Genomic DNA, 24,780 nt, shown 5'->3' with positions numbered 1-24,780 from the left:
ATTGTCTGCTGGTTTATACTTATATTCAACTACAATTCACAGGGAAATATTTTACTTTTTACCCCATTACATTATTTTGATACCTTTACTTACAAGTTCCTTTGTGGATTTGTACAAACAATACAAAATATAATCAAAAGATCAGTTATTATGTGTTGGTATTGGTTGAGATAAAACTTTATTGAACCCTTGGTGGAATTTACAAGCTGCCCAGCAGTATATATATTAAGTACACATTAATGTATCAGTGATTATATTACAATAATATAACATTTTCTGAAATTAGGCATTTAACATAATTTCTTTTTTAAGTCTTTTGGTGCTTTAGGTATATTTGTATGCTAATGTTTTGTATTTTTGATTGAGTAACATTTCAAATGCAAGATATTTACTTGTAACAGAGTTTTTTTTTTACATTGTATTGTTACATTTGCTTAGTTAAAAGATCTGAGTACTTCTTCCACCAGCTGTAAACACAGGTTTATAATGTCTCTGTGGTTGTGGAAAGAGCTCTCCTAAGTTTGAAAAAATAACCAAGATAGTTATCAGAAATACAGGATCCTTTGTTTTTGGAGCTTGACCCATATTAGGGACACAAAGTCGCAATAATTCTGCCTCTGTTGTTTTGATTTTGAAAAACTGTCTGGACTTAAATACAAACTAAACTCACGGGAGGATGAGGTGCAGGTGGAGAGAGGTGAAGAAACAACAAAGGATGAGGGGAATGAGTGGAGTAAAACAGGACAGGGCTGATGAGGCTGATGCAAGACAGGTGTGGAGAGAAAATCAGGCTGGAGGGAGCAGTGCAACACAACTAGACAGGAGGGAAACAACACTGGGAACACAGGTGAGCAGGAAAAGGGCAGGAAAAGACAGGAAGTGGAAAGTGAAACATGAAACATGAAACATGAGGATAAGCTTTCAACATAAAACAAGAAATCAAGTAACCAAAAACCCAAACCATGACAGAAAGCCTTTTAACAATCTCTCTATGATCATGTACGTGTCACAGCTTTGAGGATATGTGTAAAATGAAATTATTTCTTATCTGTTTCTCCAGCTCTGCCATCACTGCAGTGTGGGACCAGGACGGTGGATTCATAAGTGACCATCAGGGGAACATAACTAAGGATTGGAGCTGGCAGACAGGACGCACACCGAGGGAGAAGATTGTGATACAGGTGCAGCCGCCAGCTAGAATAGAGACGTTTGAGACTGCTGCAACTTTTATACAACTTTAAAAAATGATGCCCAAATTGTTTGTGCTATAAACAAACTGAGTCATCCTGCAACAGAAGAGTTTCTCTCTGCGGAGTAAACCCCTTTATTCCACGTCTTTTCCTTTTTTTCCCGCTGTATGTCTAAACTATTACGCATCAGCTCTGCAGCATGTTGCAGAGAGAACAGGCCAGAGGTAATCTCCAGACATGAAATATATTCAGTGACAAGGCTGGTCAGAGGGAGTAGAAGTCTGGAGTGAGCCTGTCATGCGAGATAACTGTGAGATCTGCATATGGGAAGTGTCACATTTAGGGGAAGCAAATCAGGTCATGTGAGGCATGACGCATGAGCCGCTCTGACAGGACAGAGAGAGGTTTCATAACAGGTCTATATAGCGTGCAGATTAGATCACCATGGATGAATTTGCCACAGTTCAGTGCTCACAATACTTTTTTTTTTTAAGATTGAATCCATGTTAAAAAAAATGTGTTTTTGTCTCCTGCAGTTGTCAGATTTAATCTCTGTGAGGCTGCTCAGTGGTACTTCTGCCATGCTCCGCTTCAGGTGTAACAATGAAAGTGTTCATCTTCCTCTTCCTGCCTTGTCTAAACCAAAGGAAATGGTAAGATGAAGATGAACAAGTAGATGTTTAAAGAGAGTATTAGATGTATGATAAACTGTAATATACTCTGCATTGACAGCCTTGTTTGCAGACTCCAGGAAAGTTCAACTCTGATGCTGCTCAAGACCCCCAGCTGGTGGGGAAGATGAAATCCCCTGCTGTGGTCCTAAAAAACAAGAGGAACCTGACGCTAACACCTGTAAGAGACAATACAACACGATTATAAAAATAAAACACCTTTCATTTCATTTTGAGCCTCTCAAAGTTCTGATGACGCCTTCACTGTGTCACTTTATGTAAAACAGCTTGCTAAATGCATTGTGTTGTGTTATATCATGTAATCTACCATGCGGGTAATGATGTATGGCAGGTGTCGGTGCGCTCCAGGGAGGTCCTCCAGATGGTCAGAGAGGTGGAGGGGCTGGAGGAGCCGTCAACACAGTGGAGAAGAGGAGGGCATGTTGGCAGGGAGCTGAAGAGGCTTCAGCAGAGAGTACGAAACATCCTGGATGATTGGCTGGATTATTATCGTGTGGCCATCGGTAACCTACCTGTGTGAACACAAGCTTTCTAGCTTTCCTGCAGTTATTAAAGTATATAGAGCAAAGAAAAGTAACACTGAGCCAATCTGACCCGGTGAGGTTGTTCAGAGTTGGTAAATGAAGCAAAAAGTTACAGTATCACCTCATCTTGCAAACTCAACATTATTGAATAGTTCCATGAGGATCTTGTTCACGGTCACTCGTGTCACTCGTTGTCCGTGTGCATTTCTGAGCGACCTCTTCCTCTCCTTCAGGGATCAAGTGTCCTGACATGGAGCGGATGCCAGATGCCCCGCTGAGGACCAGGCTGAGGAGGGAGGTACAGTCAGCTGCTCTGCCCTCTCTGAACCCACCTGAGCGGGCTGATGCTAAGCCAGTCCAACCCGAGGAGGACAGGAATGGGTCACAGGAGTTGCACGGACATCTGTCAGCAGAGTCCTACGTCAAACTGCCAAGGTGTGCACTTTACACCAATACATAGAACCAGAACGTCTGACCGAAGTCCAGTGGGCCACTCCAACAATCGTACCTGTCAAAGTATGCCCTCTAGGGACAAAATGTGATAAAGTGTCCTCTAGGATGCCCTTCCAATGGACAAAATGTGATAAAGTGTCCTCTAGGATGCCCTTCCAATGGACAAAATGTGATAAAGTGTCCTCTAGGGTGCCCCTGCCCCTCAAACATCGTGAATCCGCCACTGGTTGATTTTGCCATTTATGAAGACTGCTCCCAACAAATTTACTCAGCTGTAGGCAGCAACTGTAATTCTTAATGTTCTTCTGTTTATGTAGAAACAAGATAGGTAGATAGAAGAGTGATTATGTTTGGTACAAGCAAATCTTGTTTCAAACTATGTCAAAATATATAAATAAAGGCCTGGAATTTTCAAGCAGGTATAAGCAATATTTTTTTCCCTAACAAATTATCAAATGACAATCGGTGAAACAATGTGACAGGGATGAACCTGCAGAGAATAATCCCCCAAATCTGGAGCTCTCCTCGGCTTTACAGAGCTTTATAGTGAATGTCGGCTCATTGTTTAGCTGTTTGTCCTTCAACTTTATTGTTTTGATTCACTCTCAAAGCTGCAACAGGAAGCTATTTTCAGTGAGGGAGCTGTAAAACCCACTGTACACTACCTGCGCAGCACCAAATGGGAGACAAGCTGGTGAACATAGTGGAGCATTTAGCCGCTAATGAGTTGATAGTTCCAGGGGTGGAAGTAACTAATTAAAGCCATTCAAATGAATGTATTTAAGTCATATTTTGGGTCATTGTAATTTTTTTTTCCGAGTATTTTTAGTCTGCATAGTCACTTGAATCACAATTGAGCACTGAGTACAATTTAAATCAATATCTAAACCTTCCATTTGCATTTTTGTAGCCAATTATGCTATCTGATCACTAATGGACCAATGAAAACCCTGACATACGGAAAAAAAAACACAAAACTCTGCAGCAGGTGCAGGTTTGGAGAGTTGACCGTGATCACTGAGCAGAACAGAGCAGGAGTTGGGAGAAATCTATCTATCTATCTATCTATCTATCTATCTATCTATCTATCTATCTATCTATCTATCTATCTATCTATCTATCTATCTATCTATCTATCTATTAATCTTTAAACAGAAGCAAGTGATTGATTTTGTTATATTGACAGAAACATGCTGTTTATTGATCAGTTTAAGTGCTTGAGCTCTGCTAGAGTTCACACACTATGTTGCATTATGTGAGGACTAATAAAGGGCAGTTCCACTGTTTTGACTTATGTGTTTCCAGGACACCCAAAAAGCGAACAAAGGCGGAGCCCTGTGTCACACAGATAGGACCCCTTCAGATTCACGGCAACATTAAACTTGAGTACGCCCCTCATGACCCTCAGAATCTCTTACACTTACTGCAGTTTTACAAAACCAGGAATATATTTTCAATGACAGCTTCACTATCATTCCCACTCTGCCAGGTCAGTGATCATTCAACACAGTCCAGATCTGCAGCCCTCCGCCGTCACCGACCCTCCATCCCCGCCGTCGTTCACCTCCTCCGCCCCCGTCACAGTGTGCCCCGCTTTGCTGAGAGCTGCCCTGCAGGGGGAGGGGGGGCGCAGGCGGTGCTGCTGCAGCGCTACGCTGATGCCATTGGCGACGGACCTGGAGTACGATGCTTTCATTACGGGCCAGCCTCCACACAGTCAACAGATCCTGGTGGTGTGTGTGACTCCGCCAGGCCAACACTTTAATACACATGTGGCGCCCGGCCAGGAGGTGCTGGAGCGGCTTTACAGGAGGAGGAACAAGCAGAGAACCACGCCGTGCACTCAGGTGTGAGCACAATAAGAAAACACATTTCTCTCTTATTTTGGTCACCAGTCAAGCATCATCACAGCCTCTGATTCACAGAGTGTGCATCATTTGTTTGTTGCGGTACTGTTCCGGTTTACATAATCTGCAAGTACTCTAATCTTCTTCAGTGATTAACATACTACAAGGACAACATGGAGTATAAAACAAAGGGTCAGCAAAAGACATACACTCAGAAGGCTATTATGCAGTTCTTTCTTAACAGCTTATTTTTTTTAATCTAGTGCCAGATGGATTCATTTCGCCTGGTGAGGTACGAGATGTCAACAGGGAAGCAGCCCAGCTGTGGAGCGGAGAACATCCTGCTGCAGCAGAGACATAACGCCGCTCCTGGGATGGTCCTGGTCAGTAAACCCACTGCAGGCTTGGCCAAAAGGCTGCAGCTCCTGCTCTCTGCTCAGTGCATGATTTCATGGCTCCCACCGGGTGGCAGCAGCACTGCTCGCCTGAAGCAGAAGAGATGATAGCATGAGGGGGATGGGATGGGGCGAGGATGATGACTGTAGTGAGGTGCTGTCCTTTCCAAGACACCCGGACATTTATTATAAAAGTACTGTAGGCTGACAGGCAGTGAGGGATGACGCTTCTTAATTACAAAAGAGGAGCTGTAATTTTTAGCTCAAAGTCACTGATTTTTGCTGTAAGATGAAACATCCCATCATCGGCCTATAAATCAAACTGAAATTAGTTGAATCATTATGACATGAAACAGTGTTTGCACTAAAGGGCAGGAGGTCTTACTCAGAAACTCAGAGACGCACACACTGTAGGTTCCTCTATTGTGAAATCTAACATAACCTCATGACTTTTATGACGTATGTTGTGAAATAAATGACAGAATCAACGTGCTTGTGCAAACCACTTCTGCGTGACCTCGATATACGCAGACTGATTATTTTTAATTACCACAATGAAAACTGCAGCATGTGACTTTGCTGGTATAACGTAAATTCTCCTTGTTAATGTGGTAGATGTACATCAGAGGGAAGCTGCTGTTTGTTGGCTACGTATTCAGTGGTCACAGCCGCTCAGTCAGGGACCTTCAAAAGCAAATCTCCAGAAGCAGGGGAGACTACAGATTAGGTCTGAGCCTCCCGTCAGACTACAAGCTCAGGTACGACTGCACCACGTTCACCAATCATCTGATTTACTGTAAGAAGGTAAATCATCTGTCATTCACTCTCATCACTGATCACTGACACAGTGAGAATGTGAAGGGATTGTCAGTGAGCATCATGGAATTTTAAAATAAACTCAATGAATCTATTATGCTCATTCCTGCCCTTTCATTGCAGTGATACAGTGAGTACTCCTGCAGCCAACTCACAAGATGCAACACCAAAAGGAGGAGATGACATTACACTGACTGCTTCAGTGGAAAAGGAAAAGGCCAGTGAGAGGTACTGTATGAGACTGAATTAATGTTTTATAAATTCCTGCAAATTCCTGAACTGTAACTATGTGTTCTCATAAATCTTTACCAGCTTCAATGTGAGTGAATGACCTGTGTAACATATTCTTTCCTGAACAGAAAACACAATCAAGTTCCTGGCATATCACACCGACGACAGAGAGACTTTCATATCAAACCAAAGACGACTCCAGCTCTTCCTGTTGTTCCCGTCGTCACACACTGAATATGCTCCAGTGACGGGATCATATCTGCACCGGCCCACTTGTGCTCCTTAAAAAAAACAATATTTCTCAAACCGCAGCTGCCTCATTTGCTTACTATGCAGGTTGGCACCACTGATTAGTCGGTAACTGAAATGCAAAATGTCTGTCAGCGTTTGGCCTTAAGGAGTACCGTGACAACTCTTAGTCATCGGCGCTAAAGATAATCTGAGGTTTCAGTCCTCTCTGAATAAAGAGCTCTCCATCCTAAATAAACATCTGTGGAAAATATCTGTTTTATTTTGCTGTAAGTTTGAGTAACTTTAATAAAAACACCAAACTATCCAGTGCTGTGCTTTCTTTCCCTCTTTCATTTTATCCCATAAGTTTGACATTTTATCACAATTGTTTAATTGTATCTCATAATGATGACTTTTTGTGTCATACTTTTGACATTTTTTCTCATAATTATGACTTTTTTTTCTCAAAAATATATATGACTTTTTATCTAACTATGATGTAACTCTAATATTTTCGGGTTTTTATCTAATAAAATAAAAATATTATTTTATCAAATGTTTTTTCTTTTCTCAATTTTTTTCCCCCCATAATTGTACCTTTTTATCTTATGATTTCAATGTTTTATCTCATAATTGTGACTTTACTGAATAGTTTTGACTCTGAATCTCATAAAATATGACTTTTTAATCTAATAACTATGACTTAACTCCAATATTTTCAACATTTGATCTCATAATTATGACTTTTATCAAATATTTTCAATCTGTCATATTTTTTGGCATTTAATCTCATGATTAGAACTTTTTTAATCTATAATTTCAATGTTTTATTTCAATTTTGACTTTTTATCTCATAATTATGACTTATAATGGAAAACAATCATTCACCCAGTTTAGTTTCCATCTTATAGCTTCCAGCGCTGATTCTCGTAAGTATGATTGAATTGTCATCCTGCTGACAGAGTCACATCATGGTGAAAGCACCTCTGATAAATGATGTTATTTTGAGTTTTACTTCCTTAACTAAACATCAGTTTTTAGTTTTCCCAGTGTCAGCTGGCTCCCACTCATTCCTCTCTAGCTTCTGAGTCATAGCAGTGGTGTTAATATTAGCAATGATGATGATGTGTGTGGAAAATATATGTGTGTGTGTCTGGGACTGGAAAATTCCTGCATACTGGTGACCAATCAGAAAGTGTATGATAGGAATGCAGATGGTTGTAGTTTATACAACAATGAGCTCTGAGACTCTTCAGACTGAGTAGAGTTTAATACTAGTATAGTTTAGAGTTACCTGCTTTTGTTCTGACTGATCCTGACAGTTTGTGGCTCCTGAGGACCTCTAGTGGACACTTCAGGGACACAAAAAAGGGAGCAGAGTGGTTCATTACGCCGCTGGCAGGCAGCCCGCTGCAGCTGAACTGTGTGCCGCAGGATCACACACGTTACTCGGACAAAAGCGAGAGAAAATGTCCATTTTGGACAGATAACTCATTTTGGATCGACTTCCTGCACTGATCCGGACACAAAAGATGGTCTGTGTCCGCCGCAGTGATTTATAAGAGCTGACAAAAGAGAGACGAAGTGAGTGAAGCCATGATGAACTCAGGTAAGTGACTGGAAACTTGTTACTCGGTGATTTAATGATTTTGTCAGTGGCTGTGCAGCCACTTCTGAGCAAATACATCACAGACCAGGACATTAAACCAGGAAATAAGCATGTTTTATTTATTTCTATGGACAAAACAGATAAACATTGTTAAGACAGGGAGACGCAATGCAACAGATGTGTTGTTTATACTGTAAGGTGAAGCCAGTTTACAGCTTCCACTCCACTATACCTTCAAATTTATATATTTAAATAGCAGAAGGAATAAGTTTATTAACACATTCAAGATAGAAGAGAAAAGAATAAACAGACCTGTGTGTGTGTGTGTGTGTGTGTGTGTGTGTGTGTGTGTGTGTACAGCTAAATGACTGGCAATCATGTCTTTTTTAGAAGTAATGAAATATCTCCTTATTCCTTTCACTTAACTTGTGTGTCAATCATAAACAACACATCTCACTCATTTCCCTGTCTGTCAATGTTTGACTGTGCCCAGACTCTCTCCTTGTACACTTGTCTACTGTCAAACTGGCTCTTGCTCAATAAGAAAATATGTGATTTGCTGAGAGGAAATAAACAACCTCCCTTCCTGTCAGTAGGTCAGCATGTTACTGTTTTGTCCACCACAGAAGATTTTAGGACGCCAGTTCAGCCAGATGTACCAGTTTGCGTGACTCTTTCCTAGTCCCTGCTGCACCCCCTCCTCCATTTCTCCCCCCCTCTTCCTCATCACCCATCTGCTCCTCCTCCTCCTCCTCCTCCTCTGCCGCCTGTTGACATGGGCCATTAGCCGGATTACAGTGCTGTTGTGTGGAGTGGCAAACAAACGGCATGTGATATTTGAACCCCCTCCCTGAGGAGTTCAGCACTTTACAGCAGTCTTACACTAAGCCGTCACTGGGTTGGGATCAATGTTACTGAGTTAAAGAGTGGACTGTCATGAGGGCAACATCTGTCAGACTGAAAATGCATCAAATAATCCATCTGGGTGTTCAGAATATGTTTCTATATTGTGTTAGAATAGAGACATAAGCTGTCTGCTGTGTGTGTGAAGCTAAGGCTGCAGGATATGGTTAAAAAAGATCATATTGAGATTATTTTGACAGATTATGTTTCACGATTAGTGGAAATGATCATATTTGCATTACAATTTTCATTTTCGCTAAAAAAAACATTTAAAGTAGAATGCATACCTCCGCCAAGGACCAACAGTCGCCATTTTTTTCTCACTCATAGATACCAGCCACCTAAAAACACCTGATTTCTTTCATCAGGATCCAAGCATTACTCCCTGAGAAATTAACGAAAATGTAAAAAATCTCACAATGATAAAGACAGCAAGAACAATTTATGAATCAGTCCCTTTGGATCCACACCAAAAGTTAATGGGGTCTATTCTGGGCTGAGACCCATCCTCCATCCAAGTTTTGTTGAAATGCTTTCAGTAGATTTTGTGTAATCCTACTGACAAACCAATCAACTAACAAGAGAACATGGGTGAAAACATGGCGGAGATAATCATGAACGTGTGACATTTGTTGTGGTCTGTACCAAACAAACATGTTTTCTTACATCTGGAGAACAAGAGTTTCAGGCCAGGACATCTGTGCAGCACTACAGCACTTCATCACAGTGCTGTTTTGTCACCTTTATGAAAAAATTGCATCTTCGTGATTCAGAGGAGATAATTTAACACAAAAATCTAAAGTTCATATCTTTTGTTTCTCTCCTCAGGCATGCACAAGCCACCTCTGGCCCCAAAACCAAAGCTGACCCAGCCCCAGAGGCCTGGGCTGTCTCCCTCAACCCCCAGAAGAGGAGACGTCCTCTCGCTCCCGTCTCCTGGCACCCCGAGGAGGGTTAAACCGGTACTGGCCCCCAAACCCTGCCTCTCTAAACTCTCCACCGCTGTGGAATCCAAACCACTGGCTTCAAAGAGCCTGCACCAAACATCTGTAACAGAGAGCCCGCGGACCAAAGGTCTTCTCAACTCCCAGAATGGAGTACAGCAAGAGAACAAAAAGCCAGATTGGGATTATATTATTCCTATATGCCTGTGTAGCCATGAGAACTGTGTGTGCATCAGGAACACATCATTAAACAAAGACAAAATGGAGAGAGACTTGTTGCACAAGGGTAAAAATGAAGAAAATAAAAAAAATCTCCCTCCATCTCGAGGTACTGTGGATAACAGTGGAGATAAAACGATCACAAACCATAAACCTCTTCAAGAAACGTTTGCTTTGGACAAAAATCTCAACACAGACATCGACATGGCGACTGTTAGGCCGTCACTTCCTCACAGAACGTGGAGCGATGAGGCAAATGGCAATGTAATACCTCAGAGTGCACCTGGGCGAGGACCAGGGGAAGATGCTCTTGGCTCCGAACATAAGTCTTGTGTGCCCCAACCCAAAGCAGCCTCCCCTAGGAAGCCCGTCCCTGTCCCTGTACCACGGAAACCCAGGATGGCTGTACTCACCCGCCAGGAAAAGGTGGAGGATGAAGGGGAAGAGATTATAAGACAGGAAGGGAGGGACGTGAACGCCAAAGAGGTGAAGGTGCCATCAGGTGCTGAAAAGCAACCAATCATTCTGTCTGCGAGGAAAGCCTGCGCAATGCAGGCCCCTCCGCCCAGGAAGAAGCCTTTTCTGTCTGCACCTGAGAAAGCACCGACCTTTGCTCCTCGGACGCTCGCAGAGGATGTGGAGGAAGAAGACCTGGGCTGGGACAGCAGCAGCCACGAGATGGAGGTGTCAGTTGACAAGGAGAATGAAGAGGTGGAGGTGGAGAAGGGAGGGACACGTGATCAGGATCAGGAGGACGTCTACACGGACTTCTCACACAGTCCACCTTCTAGCAGCTCGGGGCTCAGCCAGCCTCCTGCCGTCACTGTGGCAGCAGAGGGTGTGATGGTCAAGGTAGCTCCGAAGAAGCCCCAGAGACACAGCAGCCCGATGGCATGGATGCAGAAGAAGGAATCCTTTGAGGGGAAAGACGAGGGGAAAAAACGGGATAATGAGAAAAGGCCTATAGAAGTTTGTGTTTCGAAGGAGAGGTTAATGAGGGAGCTGCCTTCACCTCCAGCAGAGAAAGTGAGCAGAAACTTCTTAACAGCGGGAGCCGTCAAGCCTTCTCGGTCCAGCCTGGGCAAACAGAGAGCCAAGTCGTTCACTGCTGCTGACCTCATCCGCTCTGACGGACAGAAGAGGAACTCTTTCCGGAAACTGCTGGACTTGAAGCTCTCTGTGAAGATGCTTCCCAAGCTGATGGTGAAAGGAGGCGGCCAGAGCCCGGACTGTGTTGCGAATGGTCATGAACACAGAGTGGAGAGGGACCAAGACGTTTGTCAGAAGTCGGAGCATGTCAGGGCTGAACGTAAACTCTCCTGCCCGCTGATTGGAGTAGAGCAAAGCGTGGATGGAGAGGAGATTTCTTACTATGAGAACATCCCTCACTATGAGGAGATACCGGACTACATGAATGTGCAGGTGGGGACGGACCTGACATCCACTCCGGCCTCCTACTCGCCGCAGACAGCCTCGCAGAACTCACTGTACAACGATGAGGGCATTTATGAGGAGCAGGAGCCGTATATGTCCTTTGAGAAAAACACTGGACAACAACAGCAGTGTGAGACACCAGCAGACTGTGAGAGGTAGATAATGACGCCTTTTATTCCTGTCTCTGTGTCTTGTTTCTCTCACATCCTAGTCTTACCTGTGTGTGTATTGTTCTTCAGGTGATTAGCCTTGTTTCCTGGAGGGAGTGCAGGAAACCACCTGAGGCTACTTAAAAAACATATATCTCTAAAAGGTGTAGCTGAGCACAGAGAGTGACTCTGTCATTTGGAAAAGAGGAAGATCACAGAGGAGCAGGTCACATTTTGTCTATTGTTACAGATTCCTGTCAGGGGAGTTTGACTGGTATGGTGTCGCACGTGTATACACAGCCTTTCAGCTGTTGATGGATTGTGGGCAGACTAGCAACATATTTAAATACCTCCTTCATACCATGAGCGTTCATCAGACGCAGCACTCACACAAGATAACCTTTGGCCCACAAGACAGGACAGAAATTAGTTCAAAATGTCTTTGTCAGGAAGTGTAGAGCTTTCTGTGTGTCAGGTTGTTTGTCACCATCACAGTGCATCACAGCTTAGCAGTTTTTTCTTTGTTTTTTATTTTAGGCTAGAAAAGTGCTTACACTTTCAATTCTTAAAGGGTAAATCCACCAATTTTACACATTAAAGTGTGCTTACAGGTCTTTGGGAGTACTACTACATATGTGAAAAAGCATAAAGTATAAAGCCTTTGTGGCTCCAGAGGAAGCTGCATGTAATCTGAGAAATTACCTCCAGTGATGTCCCTCAGTGGCTAGGTTGCATTGTGGGTAATGTAGGCACCAGGTTTTGAAAAGCAGTCCGCTGGTGCAACATTGCACTCCAAAAACACTGTTGGACTCATTAGACAACTTCCTTTCCAAAAACCTGGCGCCTACATTACCCACAATACAACTCAGCCACTGAGCGACAGCTTTATACTACTTTTTTACATATCCAGTAGCACTCCCCAAGACCTGTAAACACACTTTAATTTGCAAAATTGGTGGACTTACCCTTTAAAGACACATTTTCTCAATCATGTCTCATGTTATCAAGGCACACAGACGTTTGTTGTATTTGCTCAGGTTTTGAGATATCAGTTGTATAGATTTTGCACTCAAATACAAGGTGATAGGAGTAGCTCTGTAACCAATGTTTATTTACTTTACTTTTGTTGATTAATCGATTAGTTGTTTGGTCAGAAAATGTTGATCAGTGTTTCCTAAAGCCCAAGATGACATCCTCAAATGTCTTGTTTTGTCAACAACCCAAACATACTCAGTCTGTTGTCATAGAGGAGTTGTTGTGATTCGTCAATTCATCGATTCATCGTCACAGCTTCATTTGTGCTGCTCAGAGCAAGTTATCATTAGAAAGCAGTGGGTCTGTCCAGAAACTAGTGTTGTCACAACGCTGGAATTTCTAACTTCCATACAATACCTTGAAAAATATTGTTATTCGATACCACAGGGAAGCTGACACAACATTGGGGGCACAACATTTCATATTTTTATTGCACTATAAGTAAAACAAGGCTTGTGTACTGTGTGTTAGGCACAACAGCATCTAAGTCAATTTACTTCTGAAGGAGGTGGGGCTATTTGAGCACCTCAGTGGTGCAGCTAGCTACCAAAAACCATGTTTCTGTTACTCTGAATAATCCACAGAGCCTTCTGTCAGTTGTTTAATTACTGTTTTATCATAGTAACTGTGTCTGAAACAGTGATGTTTGAGAAAAGCAGAGGAACAGAGACATCAGTTTTGGAACAAGACACTACTAGTCCTTTCCCAATTTAATTTTTAAATGCTCCAAACCTGGATTAAAAAACAAAAATGTCTGCGTGTGCTTATAAGCCGTACAGATGGTACTCAGGAAGGTGAGAAAATATGTTTTTGGGTGGACTGATCCTTTAAAAGTTTGGCTAGGACGGCCAGCTCGGTGCTTAATAGACGCAATTAAACTTGTAGTATGTTTATATTGTTTGTAAGTAATCTGTTATGGAAAGAATGTATGTTGTGAATGACCAGTGAGCAGAAGTCAATCGGAAAAATAGGATTAGAGTTTGTGTAACTGTACACTCGCGCAGCTTAGTGTGTCCCCCCTGTTTAGATCGAACTGTGCTGCGGTCACATGTTAAAAACACGTTGAGCAGCTCACAAACAGACTAGCTGCAGTTAGATGTAAACCTGTCACAGTGTGTACGACCCACACACTCCTAGCTTAGCCTTGGCCTATTTTTTTGTGCATTTTTGTTCAGGGAGGGACCGCTGTTTCACTTATAGTGCTCCCTCAGGGAATTGTGGCATTTTAGATATGTAGTTGTAGTTTTCTTTCAGCCAGCGCTGCGAGGTTAGATTAGAAAAGTGTCTGATGATTATTGGGTTGTGTCTGGTTTGACTGTTCTTCTGTTTGTGTTGGACTTGGCAGTGTTTAGCCAAACTGCTTCCCTGTGACCCGAGTCAAGTGTTTTACAGTGTTGATGATTATCACCAAATGGTTGTTTTTTCTGGTTGTGTCAAATGCTCCCTTTTTCTGTGTGTTTTTTTTTATGATTTCCAGTAGATCAGAGCAGGAAATGTAGAATACTGCTGGACTCACTGTTTTTCTTTCACAATGACACTCCTCCTCATATTAGGTGCTGACACCGGTGTTTATATTTTAAACCCAATCTCTTTTCCCTTTTCTATGAATAACATTCTTAATTATGCAAATCATGTGGCATGTGGGTGACTAAAGGTGTGTCATCATGTGCTGCATTCACAGGGTTTTTAATAAATGCCTGCGAGTATTAGGGTGTGAGTGAAACTCACTCTCTGGCAGCTCCCTCTTTTCTCCTCTGACTCTAACATCCTGCCCTTTTGACAGAAGCTCTGTTGATGAGGAGCTGGCACCGCTGGATGATGGCCCCTCAGATGACGATATCGTGGCCAACACCTCAGATGAGGAGGAGGACAGCAGCTCGGTCTCCAGTAAAGGAGACCCTGAGCAGCCACCAGAGAGTCCGGTGAGAAGCAGACACCATTAGATTTATGATTTTAGTCCCTAGAAGATGGGGTCATTTGGGGAAGAACCTTTCCTTTTTTATTGACCTTATGTATGTCAGCCTCGTACTGGACTCTGAATATACCTGAATACATTATGACTACTCACAGCATGTAGCTGCTGTGAGTAGTTTTGTTGTGAACCTTGTTTGGGTAAATGTGAACTACATAGTGATTTATAATAATACACTGTATTTTCTAAGTCTGTGTTTTCACACCTCTTTGTTTGACACAGAACGGACAGAAGAAGAGCAAGATTCAGCACATCGCCACAGAAATTATGAGCTCTGAGAGTGTGTAAGAGTCTTAATTTGTTTTTCAGTCGAATTCTAAAAAAACCCCAACAGTTTTGGTTTTATTTTCCCAGGTTTTGAGATATCTGCCTCCAGTCAAGCTCATTTGAGTTGAAAACGTGGTGCTCACAACACTGAACATTCAACAGCTTCCTGGTTAATTCACGGACAGTGCTGTCAACATGTCTAACAGGGACTACTTCTCTGATACAAACGTTGTTGGTGAAAACAGGCCAAAAGACATTAGAAAGGAGTGGGAATGACGGGGTAACTCGTGATACGTTGTCCACAATAACAATACATTAAAAGACAGAAAAATCTATGATACATCAGGATGTCTGTGAAACTGAAGAATACAAAATACCCCTAAAAAAGGCAAAAAGCAGGAGTTATGTATCAGTTCACTGGATAGTGGTGTCATGATTTAGTTCACTGAGAACACTTTCATTTAAAAAAATGTAAATATAATTTAAAATGTCTTCTGATGTTGAAATCAGAACACAAAGGACATCTGACGGTGAACAACACAGACAAAATTCCATTAAACCCCAGTGTATTAGGTGGACACATGTATCTCAAAACCTTGGCAAATAAAACCAAATTTATCACTGTGACATGTAAAAGAGAGAACATGCGTAATGATAACCCCTTTAACTTTTCTAATGCTTTGTTTTAGGTTTGTTGATGTCCTAAAGTTGCTTCATGTTGTAAGTACTCCCACACATCCCCCTATGCTGCACATGAAAACCAGCTCCATGTTTGCTGTGATAAGCTGGTGTTATTCTGTGTGTTTTGTATCTAGTCTACTGTCTGAGCCCACATTCTCCATATGTGTTTCATTATGCTAGCCACTGGGGCACACCCCGTGACTCCCCACAGACTCGCCCGCACGGCTCACATTCCTCACTGTTTCCCCCCAGATTTTCATTAGTAGTGTGATCCGACGGTAACACTACACGTCTGGTGTTAAATGTTGTCTACTCGTGGTATTTTCAGAAATTAAATCTGTGACGGATCGAAAGCCGCCGCAGTGATGTGATGATCTGGTTTCTTTTCTGTACCTCCCTCAAAATATGTTTGAGAAACAACGTCAGAAAACACACCCCAGGGTTGCAGAAGTATTTGTATCTATTGTCAGACCAGTGGACCAACTTTTAATCATCTTCTCTTAAAAGTTAACCAGTTTACTTCTTCATTCACTGTAAATTAAGCACATAAAAAGTTAAATGAAAATAATTTACGTAAAAAGTTACATAAAAAGAATATTTTAGCTCACAACTACTAACACAGCTTCAGTGGTCAGCATGTTGGCTTGAAGGAGTGGTGAAAACATGGAACATATTACATTAAACTGAGTATCAAACACAAAAGCTGCAAGAGGAAGAGGAATCACAAGTAGAAACAACCAAGGGATATTATTTGACACACAGGGAGTTGATAAGGATTACTGATAACTAGTTCACATGGCGTGTTTATATCGGTGCCATCACAGGAAGAAGGAAAAGTTGGCTGTCACAGAGAGGGCAGAGACATAATAGATATGTTTAAGTTTAAATGTGGGAATAACAGCACACAGCAGGGGTGGCCAGACTTTTTCCCTTGGAGGTCCAAACCTGAACTTGATGATTGGCTACGGGCCAAAAGCAAACACCTATTGTATTGTCAAGATGAAAAATGATACTAGAATCCCAAGTCCCCTTAATTGACTGACTTCCTGCGCGTCACCCTGCTTGCCATGCATAGTTTATGAAAAATAATTTATAGCCAGGGGCAAAGAGCATTTTACCTCACAAAGAATTAAGCATCATTAATATGATTATGTGTTTTTAAATAAGTTTTTTTTTTAATTAGGCCGACTTTAGCCTGTGGGCCCCAGATAATCGATTCTGGAAGGTACTGGTAGTGTTGCACTCGTGTTGTACACATGAAAACAGAGTTTTTGGTTTCGAAAAGCTAAAATCTGAATTGTGTGGGCTGCATCTGACAAATTCTGTAACTTTCTGAAACCGACAAATCGTCAATCACACCCACTTCTTTAAGCAGCAATCAGCCAAGTGTGCATAAATGAGAAAACAGGATTTTAACTTCTCTCACTGGCTCTTCTTTGATTCTTTATACAACTATTTGTATTATGTGTAGCACTGTAAATGCCTCCAAGGAAAGATGGCCAGAAAATGTGCACTGTTATTTACATATTTCAATAATTCATTAGACCAATTGACAAGCACTTTGTTTGGAGCATACTGATGTGTTAACTGTCAGCTGAAACTGTGTTTGCAAAGCTGGTCAAAGTTCAAGTCCCTCACATTAAACTTAAACTTAAGGTGAAGGTTACTTTCTTGTCTCCCATAAGATAAATCTGTCTTGCATTAAGGGAAGTGCTGCTCCAAACCTGCCTGGAAAAAAGCAACTGAGCAAATTAGTCACAAAGTCAATCACACTGTCAGAACTTTGATGGCATTATCCTCAGAGCAAACACGTCTTCGAACAAAAATCTGAGTTATCTCTTCTGTGTGAATTCCCATTTAGAAGTTAAACTGACAGAGGGACAAGTTGTCATTAACTCTTATTTTGCTATATCTTTATTTTCACAAAAAAGGGATGAGTTTGGTCATATGAGCAGATGTTTGGGCAGATGAAGGTCAGGAAAACAAGATTGTAGTAGTACTGAGTCATTAATAATGACTCCTCTCTGCAGTGACTCCTCCGCACGGACAGGATGTGTTCGGGTCTCTGTAGATTGAAGAGGAATGGAGTCCAGTAATGAGAAACAGTCACACCAAGTTCAAAAGAGTGTGGAGGTGACTTAGTATTTGTTCCTTTTCCATCTCTGCCAGGCACTCGGCCAGATTTCCACGAAGTGATCGATGATAACGTGCCGTTATGTGTTTTTATCTGAGTTATCAGTTCAGCTATATTTTTAGTAATGCTTCTGCTGTGCTCTTTTTGCTGTCCCTGTCAGGTGAAAATGTATTGTCTCCAAAAAAAACCTTTCAAGCAACACAAAGATAAAACACCTTTGATTTTTAGCTCCAAGTGAAAGAATATTCTTAACTCGTAGAGGAAGACGTAATCTTTAAGTGAAAACATGAAAATCAATCAAACGGAAGTCTACAGCTTCTTGTTAACCCTGTTGGGTTTTTTTCCCCCACATGACGCTCTTCCATCACTGTCAGCTGTTGTAGTATGCAGAGATCACACATGTTAACCACAAGAGCTCTGTATCAGGCGCTCAGTCAGTGTGTAGCCAGTTTTTATTTGGCATGTGTCCCCATAAACCACCAAAAAAAACCTCCACATCATCAGAAAGAGAAGCGGTAACAGCACCCTCAGGCTCTTTTCTCTGCTTTTTTAGTCCTGATTCACTTTATCCTGGAAATTTAAAATGCTTAATGGGAGTCAGGTGTGTGTGTGTGTGTAGGTCATGGATCAGCAGTATTTCTCTTTCTTTACCTGTTAGACTTATTTGTAGTGTTGTTTTATGAGACCAGATTACATGATTTGCAGAGCAGGCAACTTTAAATTTGTATTTTTCAACGCAGGGTCGTTGTCGCAATCCTACTATCAGACTGTGCTGCATTCATGTGAAGTTTTCCCCTCTGTGCCTGAGTGCCTGTATTTGATCACCGCTTACTATCTGCCTACAGGACTTCCGTGATGCCGTGTCCCAAGCGTCTCGTCAGAGTGGGAAGCCTGTGATTGAGGAGCGGCTCCTAAACCAGATCCTCTACTCCCTCCCACAGCTCTACGAACTCAATCAAGACCTCCTCCGAGAGCTGAAGCAGAGAGTGGCCAAATGGTACAACATAATCATGAACATGTATTTTAACATTTGTGTGTATTGATCAATGTCACTGACTCAAAGCGCAAGTATGCACCCATGCTATATGGCAAAATGTATGTTAGAGTCCCTGCCACAATATTTTTGCACGCTTTTGGTCTGGGGCTATTTAAAAACATTCTTAGCCCCAGCCAAAGGGAGCTGTTAGCCTAACGCTAAGAAAGCTTTCACACTAGCACAATCCTAGCATATTACAAAGTGGGATATCCCCAATTTTAGCCTAGGGGTTTGGTGGTCCCCTGAAATAGGGCTAAAGGTGCTGGTGTGAAATGGGGCTAAGCTAACAGTGGACTTTTAGAGTAGTCAAGCATCACTTCAGAATGTAAACATAGACGCATGTTAGAAGGGGTGCAGTATGAATCCTATAGCCCCGGGCTCAGGTTAACCCTGGGTTAAAAATGTGTGCGTGAGAAAGGGGCAAAGTTATCCCAGGATCAACAAGGGCTGAGGATAGCTGTGGGCTAGGAATATGTAGTGTAAAAAAGCCCTTTAGTTTCATGTAAGAGACATCTTAATACCGAATGTGCTTCCAACCCTGTGGTAAGCGTTAGGGGAAGGTGCTCTCCCTCGTCCAACATGACAAAGCAAGGTCTGTAAAGTAATCGTTTTTCGAGATTGGAGTGGAAGAACTTGACTGGCTGGCACAGAACTCTGACCTGAACCCTGTCCAACACTTCTCGCGTTAACTGGGTCAAAAGTTGTGACCTGAGCCTGATCGCTCAACATCAGTGGCCAACTCCACTAATACTCTTGTGCCTGAATGAACGAGCGGCCAGGTTCCAAAATCTTGTGGAAGGTCTTTTCAGAAGGGTGGAGGTGGCCACGAACTGGACACATTACATTTTGATTTACTTTAATTACTTAGTATTCATTTGTGTTGGTAACGAAACTGTTCAGTACACTATGGAGTACTACGTGGACCCTGAGAGAGAGAAGCTGGGTGTTTTACTGTCTCGCTGTGTTGAGGTCTTACTCTCTTATAAGAGAAGTTGCGGCCCACTTGTTACCCACAGCCCACAGTGACTGGAAAAGCAACCCAATGTCACCGCTGCCACCGGTCTGTAAACATAATTTCTTGATGGGTAGCATTCTCCGGTCACTCCCGACTCTACTCTGTTACATCTGTTACTGTCAGACTCACTACTGTCTCCTGTACAACAACGCAGGGAATGGAATATGAATATTCGCTTTTCTTTTTTGAAACAGGCCAAAATAATATATTATTATTAATCCTCCTGAAATATATAACTTACCATAGTATGCTGTACAGCTTAGTTACACTCTGATGAGGGCATTACAGTGTCTAGTTCATCTCATACTCTACTTTAATCTGTGTACAGGGATGACAATGCTCAACTAGCAGACATCTTCCTGAAGAAAGGGCCCTATCTGAAGATGTACTCCACTTACATCCGCGAGTTCGACAAGAATGTGGCTCTACTGGAAGAGCAGAGTAAAAAGAACCCAGCGTTTGGCGCAGTCGTACGGGAGTTTGAGGTAATGACGGCTGCTTGACCTGTTTTCTCTGTCTGCGGGGGCGTGTCTTTGGGTCAGTGCGGTTTGATTGTTTATTCATGTGTCGAGAATGTGTTTGTGAGTTTGTTCCTGTAAACTGTGTCATTTAAAATATGTGTCTGGTTGTTTTTTTTTTGTCCAAGGCCAATCCTCGCTGTGCCAACTTGGCCCTGAGGCATTACCTACTGAAGCCTGTTCAGAGGATTCCTCAATATCAGCTGTTACTCACAGGTATACAGAATTACATGAAACAATGGGTGCTAAACTTTGCACAGTTGCCTGACTTGTCATGTCTCATTATAGGCATCATGCTGCCCTCTGGTGTCCAGAGACGCTAAAATACTTGGAATTTCTGTCTCGCCTCTTCAATCCTCATATAATAAGATTTTTGAAGTGCAGCCCAAATCAGATTTAGTGACATAACATGAGCTTTAACATGAGTGAGATTAGTGTTTCATGAGTGTGATGGATCAGGGTCGACCCCTCAGTACCAAAATGTGAAGAATGTTGCCCGCGTCACTCTTGTATAATTGTATTATGTAAGCACCTGCAGACCTTTTTATCCAGGATTTTAATGTCAGATTACGTTCCAGGAATTTAGTGCACAAGACTGAGCACTTGTAGCCCAGTGTACAGAGTAGTTCACTTGTTTGGCTGGACTTTTGATTGTGGATCTAAAATGGTTGTAACTGTGTTCCAGACTATCTCAAAAACCTGTCTGAAGACTCAGAAGATTACAAGGACACACAAGGTAAACCGAGGACTTTTTTACATACTGATGGTGTCAGTGGAATGAAGATGTCGTCCATCACATATCTGATTTTCACATTTTTGTCCACTCAGCTGCCCTTGCAATAGTGAAAGAGGTGGCCAATCATGCCAACGACATCATGAAACAAGGGGTGAGAGCCTAAAAGAAATCAGGCATCTGCTCAGGCATCTGCTCTATCTTCTGTTGACATGTTGATAAAATTCTCTGGGTACGTTGCTTACGTCCACTGATTTCCTCTTAGGATAACTTCCAGAAGCTGATCCAGGTGCAGTGCAGTCTGAACGGCCAGCATGAGATAGTCCAACCTGGGCGGGTAAGACTGTAAAGATCTTGCTTAGAGTTCTTTTAAATGTAAGCTATTTATAAATACACCCCATCTGTTTCTTAAATAAGATGGTTTAACTGCATTAATCAGATGAAGCGACATAATAATTGCCCCTGAGTTTGCGGGGTTATCCCCTGAGAGTCCACTGAACATGGGGCTAAAAGCCTGTGGGAAACAGTAGTCATTCTGTGCACTTTCAGTATGTAAACATCAGTCACATGTTCCAGCAGACATTTAACTCAAGGCTGTTAGCTCTTAGCCCACAAAACAATTATTATAATGACCAGGAAATCACATTAGTAATACTGAAAATATGCTGTAGTGCTTCATTTTAGAGTCAGAAAATGGTGTTAAATCATTAAATAAAACAACATGAAATAACAAACGTGTGTCCTGATGATGTTTTTGTGCTCCAGATCTTCCTGAAGGAGGGCATACTGAAGAAGCTGTCCAGAAAGGTCATGCAGCCCAGAATGTTCTTCCTGGTACAGTACAACCTGTCTCTTCCTTCTTGTATTGCATCCGCAGTCTTACATAATATAATCATGATAATACTGGTAATACTCTCTTACATTCACTTAGTCCAAAATGTGTTCTGTGCCGATTTGATTGCGATCAAACGCGAGTCTAAAAAGATGTCAGGCATTATGTAGTCACAGATTTAACAGAGCTGCTCTTGCTGCTGCTAAGATCCTAAAGAAGTTCTCGATCAGAGACTCCGACTGTCTTCAGATCAAAGCTAAAAGGTGATCGACTTATTAGATAATAAATAATGTTTCTTTGGTATTTCTCCTTCAGTTTAACGACACGTTGCTGTACACCACCCCTGTTCAGTCAGGCCAGTACAAGTTCAACAACATGCTGTCTCTGGCTGGGATGAAGGTGAGAACTTCACTCCTTATTTTCTTGCACTCTTGGTCTTTTCACTTAAATACACGAAGATTAAAACTGCTCTTGATGAAAATAATTACAGGTTAGCAAACCGAGCCAAGAGGCCTATCAGAATGAGCTGAACATTGAGAGCGTGGAGCGCTCCTTCATTCTCTCAGCGAGGTAATGCTCAGAAACAAAAGATATCTTTTCATCGTGGGTTTTTCCGTGTAGTGTATAGATCTGTGAATACTGCGTAGGTGTGTAATCACACTTTCTCTCTCTCTCTGTAGTTCAGCAGCAGAGCGGGATAACTGGCTCGAGGCCATTTCCACAGCAATCAGTGACTACACCAGGAAGAAGATCAGTTTTATACCTGGCATGTCTCTAGAAGAGGTAAATAACATCTTAGGAAACTGAACCTCCTGCACTTGCAGTGTATGAGCAAGTCTATTTTATAGTTTATGCATGAGATATGAGAGATAACACGTGTTTTTTTTAATGTTTTATTCAGGTAGAGCTAAATTATAGTGACGATGGTGCTCCTTTGGGATCCAAAGCCCCTATATGGATCCCTGACCCACGGACCACCATGTGTATGATATGCACCTGTGAGTTCACGCTAACATGGAGGCGACATCACTGCCGTGCGTGTGGGAAGGTAAGGTGGCAAAGAAGGGATCAGATTTTGAAGATGTAGTTTCTGAAATATTCTTCGTCGTCAAAAACTGTACATGAAAACAACCGATTAAAAAACTGTTACATGATTAAAAGCAGGACAGCGGGGCATAAACATATTTTCTGCTTTATCGTCCCCTCAGGTGGTGTGCCAGTCCTGCTCCTCCAACAAACACCAACTTGAATACCTCAAGAATCAGTTGGCACGCGTGTGTGATCAGTGTGTCCTCGTTCTTCAGCAGCAGAAAAGTGAGTCTGGCTTCAGTCTTCAAGATTGCAATCTGCTCCAAATGCACCGTCTCACATTTGTCCAAGGCTGAAACATCAGTGGAGATGAGACAAAAGCACACCTTGTATCCTCTGTGTTTTCTCTGCATTAAGAACGGCATGTTCCACATTTCTGTTCATCAGGCGAACAAGCCCTCTCAGCAGCTGTATCCCCTGGCAACAGAGCGACCTTTGCTTTCTCCAGGAAGCAGAAAAAGATACCAGCAGCCCTCAAAGAGGTGAATGATGTTTTGTACTGATGAAGACGCACTGTGATTCGGTGATGACGACGTGATATCTCATCAGATGGGTTTTTACTTGTTTCAGGTGTCAGCAAACACCGACTCCTCTATGAGTGGGTATCTGCAGAGGTCAAAGGGCAATAAGAAGCAGGGGAAGAGGCTGTGGTTCGTCATCAAAGACAAGGTCCTGTACACGTACGCTGCAAGCGAGGTAAGGTCTAGTACTCGTATCAATACATGCTCAGTGTCATGTTGTAATTGGACCAAAGGGAGTTGATTTCACGCTCATTTAACATTAATCTTTAATTGTGTCATTCAGGATGTCGCAGCCTTAGAGAGCCAGCCCCTGTTAGGATTCATGTTGAAGGCTGATTCTTCACAGAAGTTGCAGTTTAAGCTTTACCACAAAAACACACTTTACTACATTTTTAAAGCTGACGACGTCCAAACGGCACAGAGGTACAGTATAAAAACTGGAGCCACCTATCATTGTATGTCGTGACGGCAGTAATTATACTAATTACAATCTCTTTTCATTTTTTTAAACAGATGGATCGACTCATTCAAAGAAGCCACGGTGCTTTAGCTGTTCCAACAATATTTTTCGCCCCTTGCCTGAAAATGTTTTACCTCAGTGCTCTCTGAATTCTGCACGAAGCATCAGGAGACACCACACTGCACTGCTGCACTGACACAAAATCCAGATGTTTTATTGCTTTCATCAGATTTACCGTTATTACCTTTTACCTTTTGTTTTAAGAGCACACCTGTTGTGGCAGAATCACGCCACAATACTCTATAGCGATTTTAGATGGTTAGACATTTTAATTTAATTTTTTTCTTCGTAGTACAGATGTTTTTATTGTTGTCAATAGATTTGTGATGAATACCGTCATGACATTTTGATCCACATTAACCAAATCATTTTTAGAGGTCAACAAAAATTCATATAGAAGTTACTTTATTTCACGCTTGTAACGCCGAGTGCAGAAGACACGACGTGCACTCTCCATGCCGGCGTAAGAAACTCTCACCTTATATTGTTACTTTTTCTATACGATTAAGACCACAGTCTTTATGCCATATCAGGGGAATACTCACTATTTGTATTAAAATGTGTATTGCACTTAATGAATCAGATGTCTGTACATAGATTGTACCCAGCTACACACGCATCCTCTGTAAATATAGTGTGTATAGTGTACTCAAATTTCAATGAATCTCACGTTTACTGTTTAAATTCTGTCTCTGAAATAAATCTTTGGTTTACAGTTCTTACCGTCGTGGAAAAATTAATATGTGTGTATTAAAATGGTGGAAAAGCAGTGTGATTGAATACAAATGGG

At 42.1% G+C, this 24,780-nt stretch overlaps 2 protein-coding genes across 3 annotated transcripts; both read left to right on the top strand.

Moving 5' to 3' along the window:
• The first annotated feature begins 798 nt into the window (after positions 1 to 798).
• LOC141001724 (uncharacterized) lies at positions 799 to 6,616 on the top strand. Of its 2 annotated transcripts, none has more exons than XM_073472885.1 (12): positions 799 to 847; positions 1,061 to 1,181; positions 1,727 to 1,843; positions 1,935 to 2,042; positions 2,214 to 2,385; positions 2,640 to 2,841; positions 4,165 to 4,245; positions 4,349 to 4,706; positions 4,970 to 5,089; positions 5,717 to 5,859; positions 6,041 to 6,145; positions 6,277 to 6,616. In XM_073472885.1, the coding sequence occupies exons 3-12, from the start codon at positions 1,772 to 1,774 to the stop codon at positions 6,380 to 6,382; spliced, it is 1,467 nt and encodes a 488-aa protein (XP_073328986.1). In that variant the 5' UTR covers positions 799 to 847; positions 1,061 to 1,181; positions 1,727 to 1,771; the 3' UTR covers positions 6,383 to 6,616. The 2 variants fall into 2 exon arrangements, with proteins under 2 accessions (XP_073328986.1, XP_073328985.1); XM_073472884.1 differs by having other exon boundaries at positions 1,923 to 2,042.
• Positions 6,617 to 7,826: 1,210 nt separating this feature from the next.
• On the top strand, positions 7,827 to 24,643 carry LOC141001259 (FYVE, RhoGEF and PH domain-containing protein 6-like). The gene is made up of 21 exons (XM_073472276.1): positions 7,827 to 7,988; positions 9,720 to 11,643; positions 14,456 to 14,594; positions 14,867 to 14,928; positions 15,601 to 15,631; positions 18,572 to 18,723; positions 20,106 to 20,262; positions 20,424 to 20,511; positions 20,981 to 21,031; positions 21,124 to 21,182; positions 21,294 to 21,365; positions 21,794 to 21,862; positions 22,176 to 22,259; positions 22,351 to 22,430; positions 22,541 to 22,643; positions 22,762 to 22,908; positions 23,069 to 23,174; positions 23,337 to 23,431; positions 23,520 to 23,645; positions 23,754 to 23,893; positions 23,984 to 24,643. Exons 1-21 carry the CDS (start codon positions 7,976 to 7,978, stop codon positions 24,018 to 24,020), a joined length of 3,735 nt encoding a protein of 1,244 aa, XP_073328377.1. The 5' UTR covers positions 7,827 to 7,975; the 3' UTR covers positions 24,021 to 24,643.
• Positions 24,644 to 24,780: the final 137 nt, after the last annotated feature.

Source organism: Pagrus major, chromosome 8, assembly GCF_040436345.1.
Source record: "Pagrus major chromosome 8, Pma_NU_1.0".
NCBI lineage: Eukaryota > Metazoa > Chordata > Actinopteri > Spariformes > Sparidae > Pagrus > Pagrus major.
The sequence above is the reverse complement of the archived record's forward strand: the minus strand, read 5'-3'. Positions and strand labels throughout refer to the sequence as shown.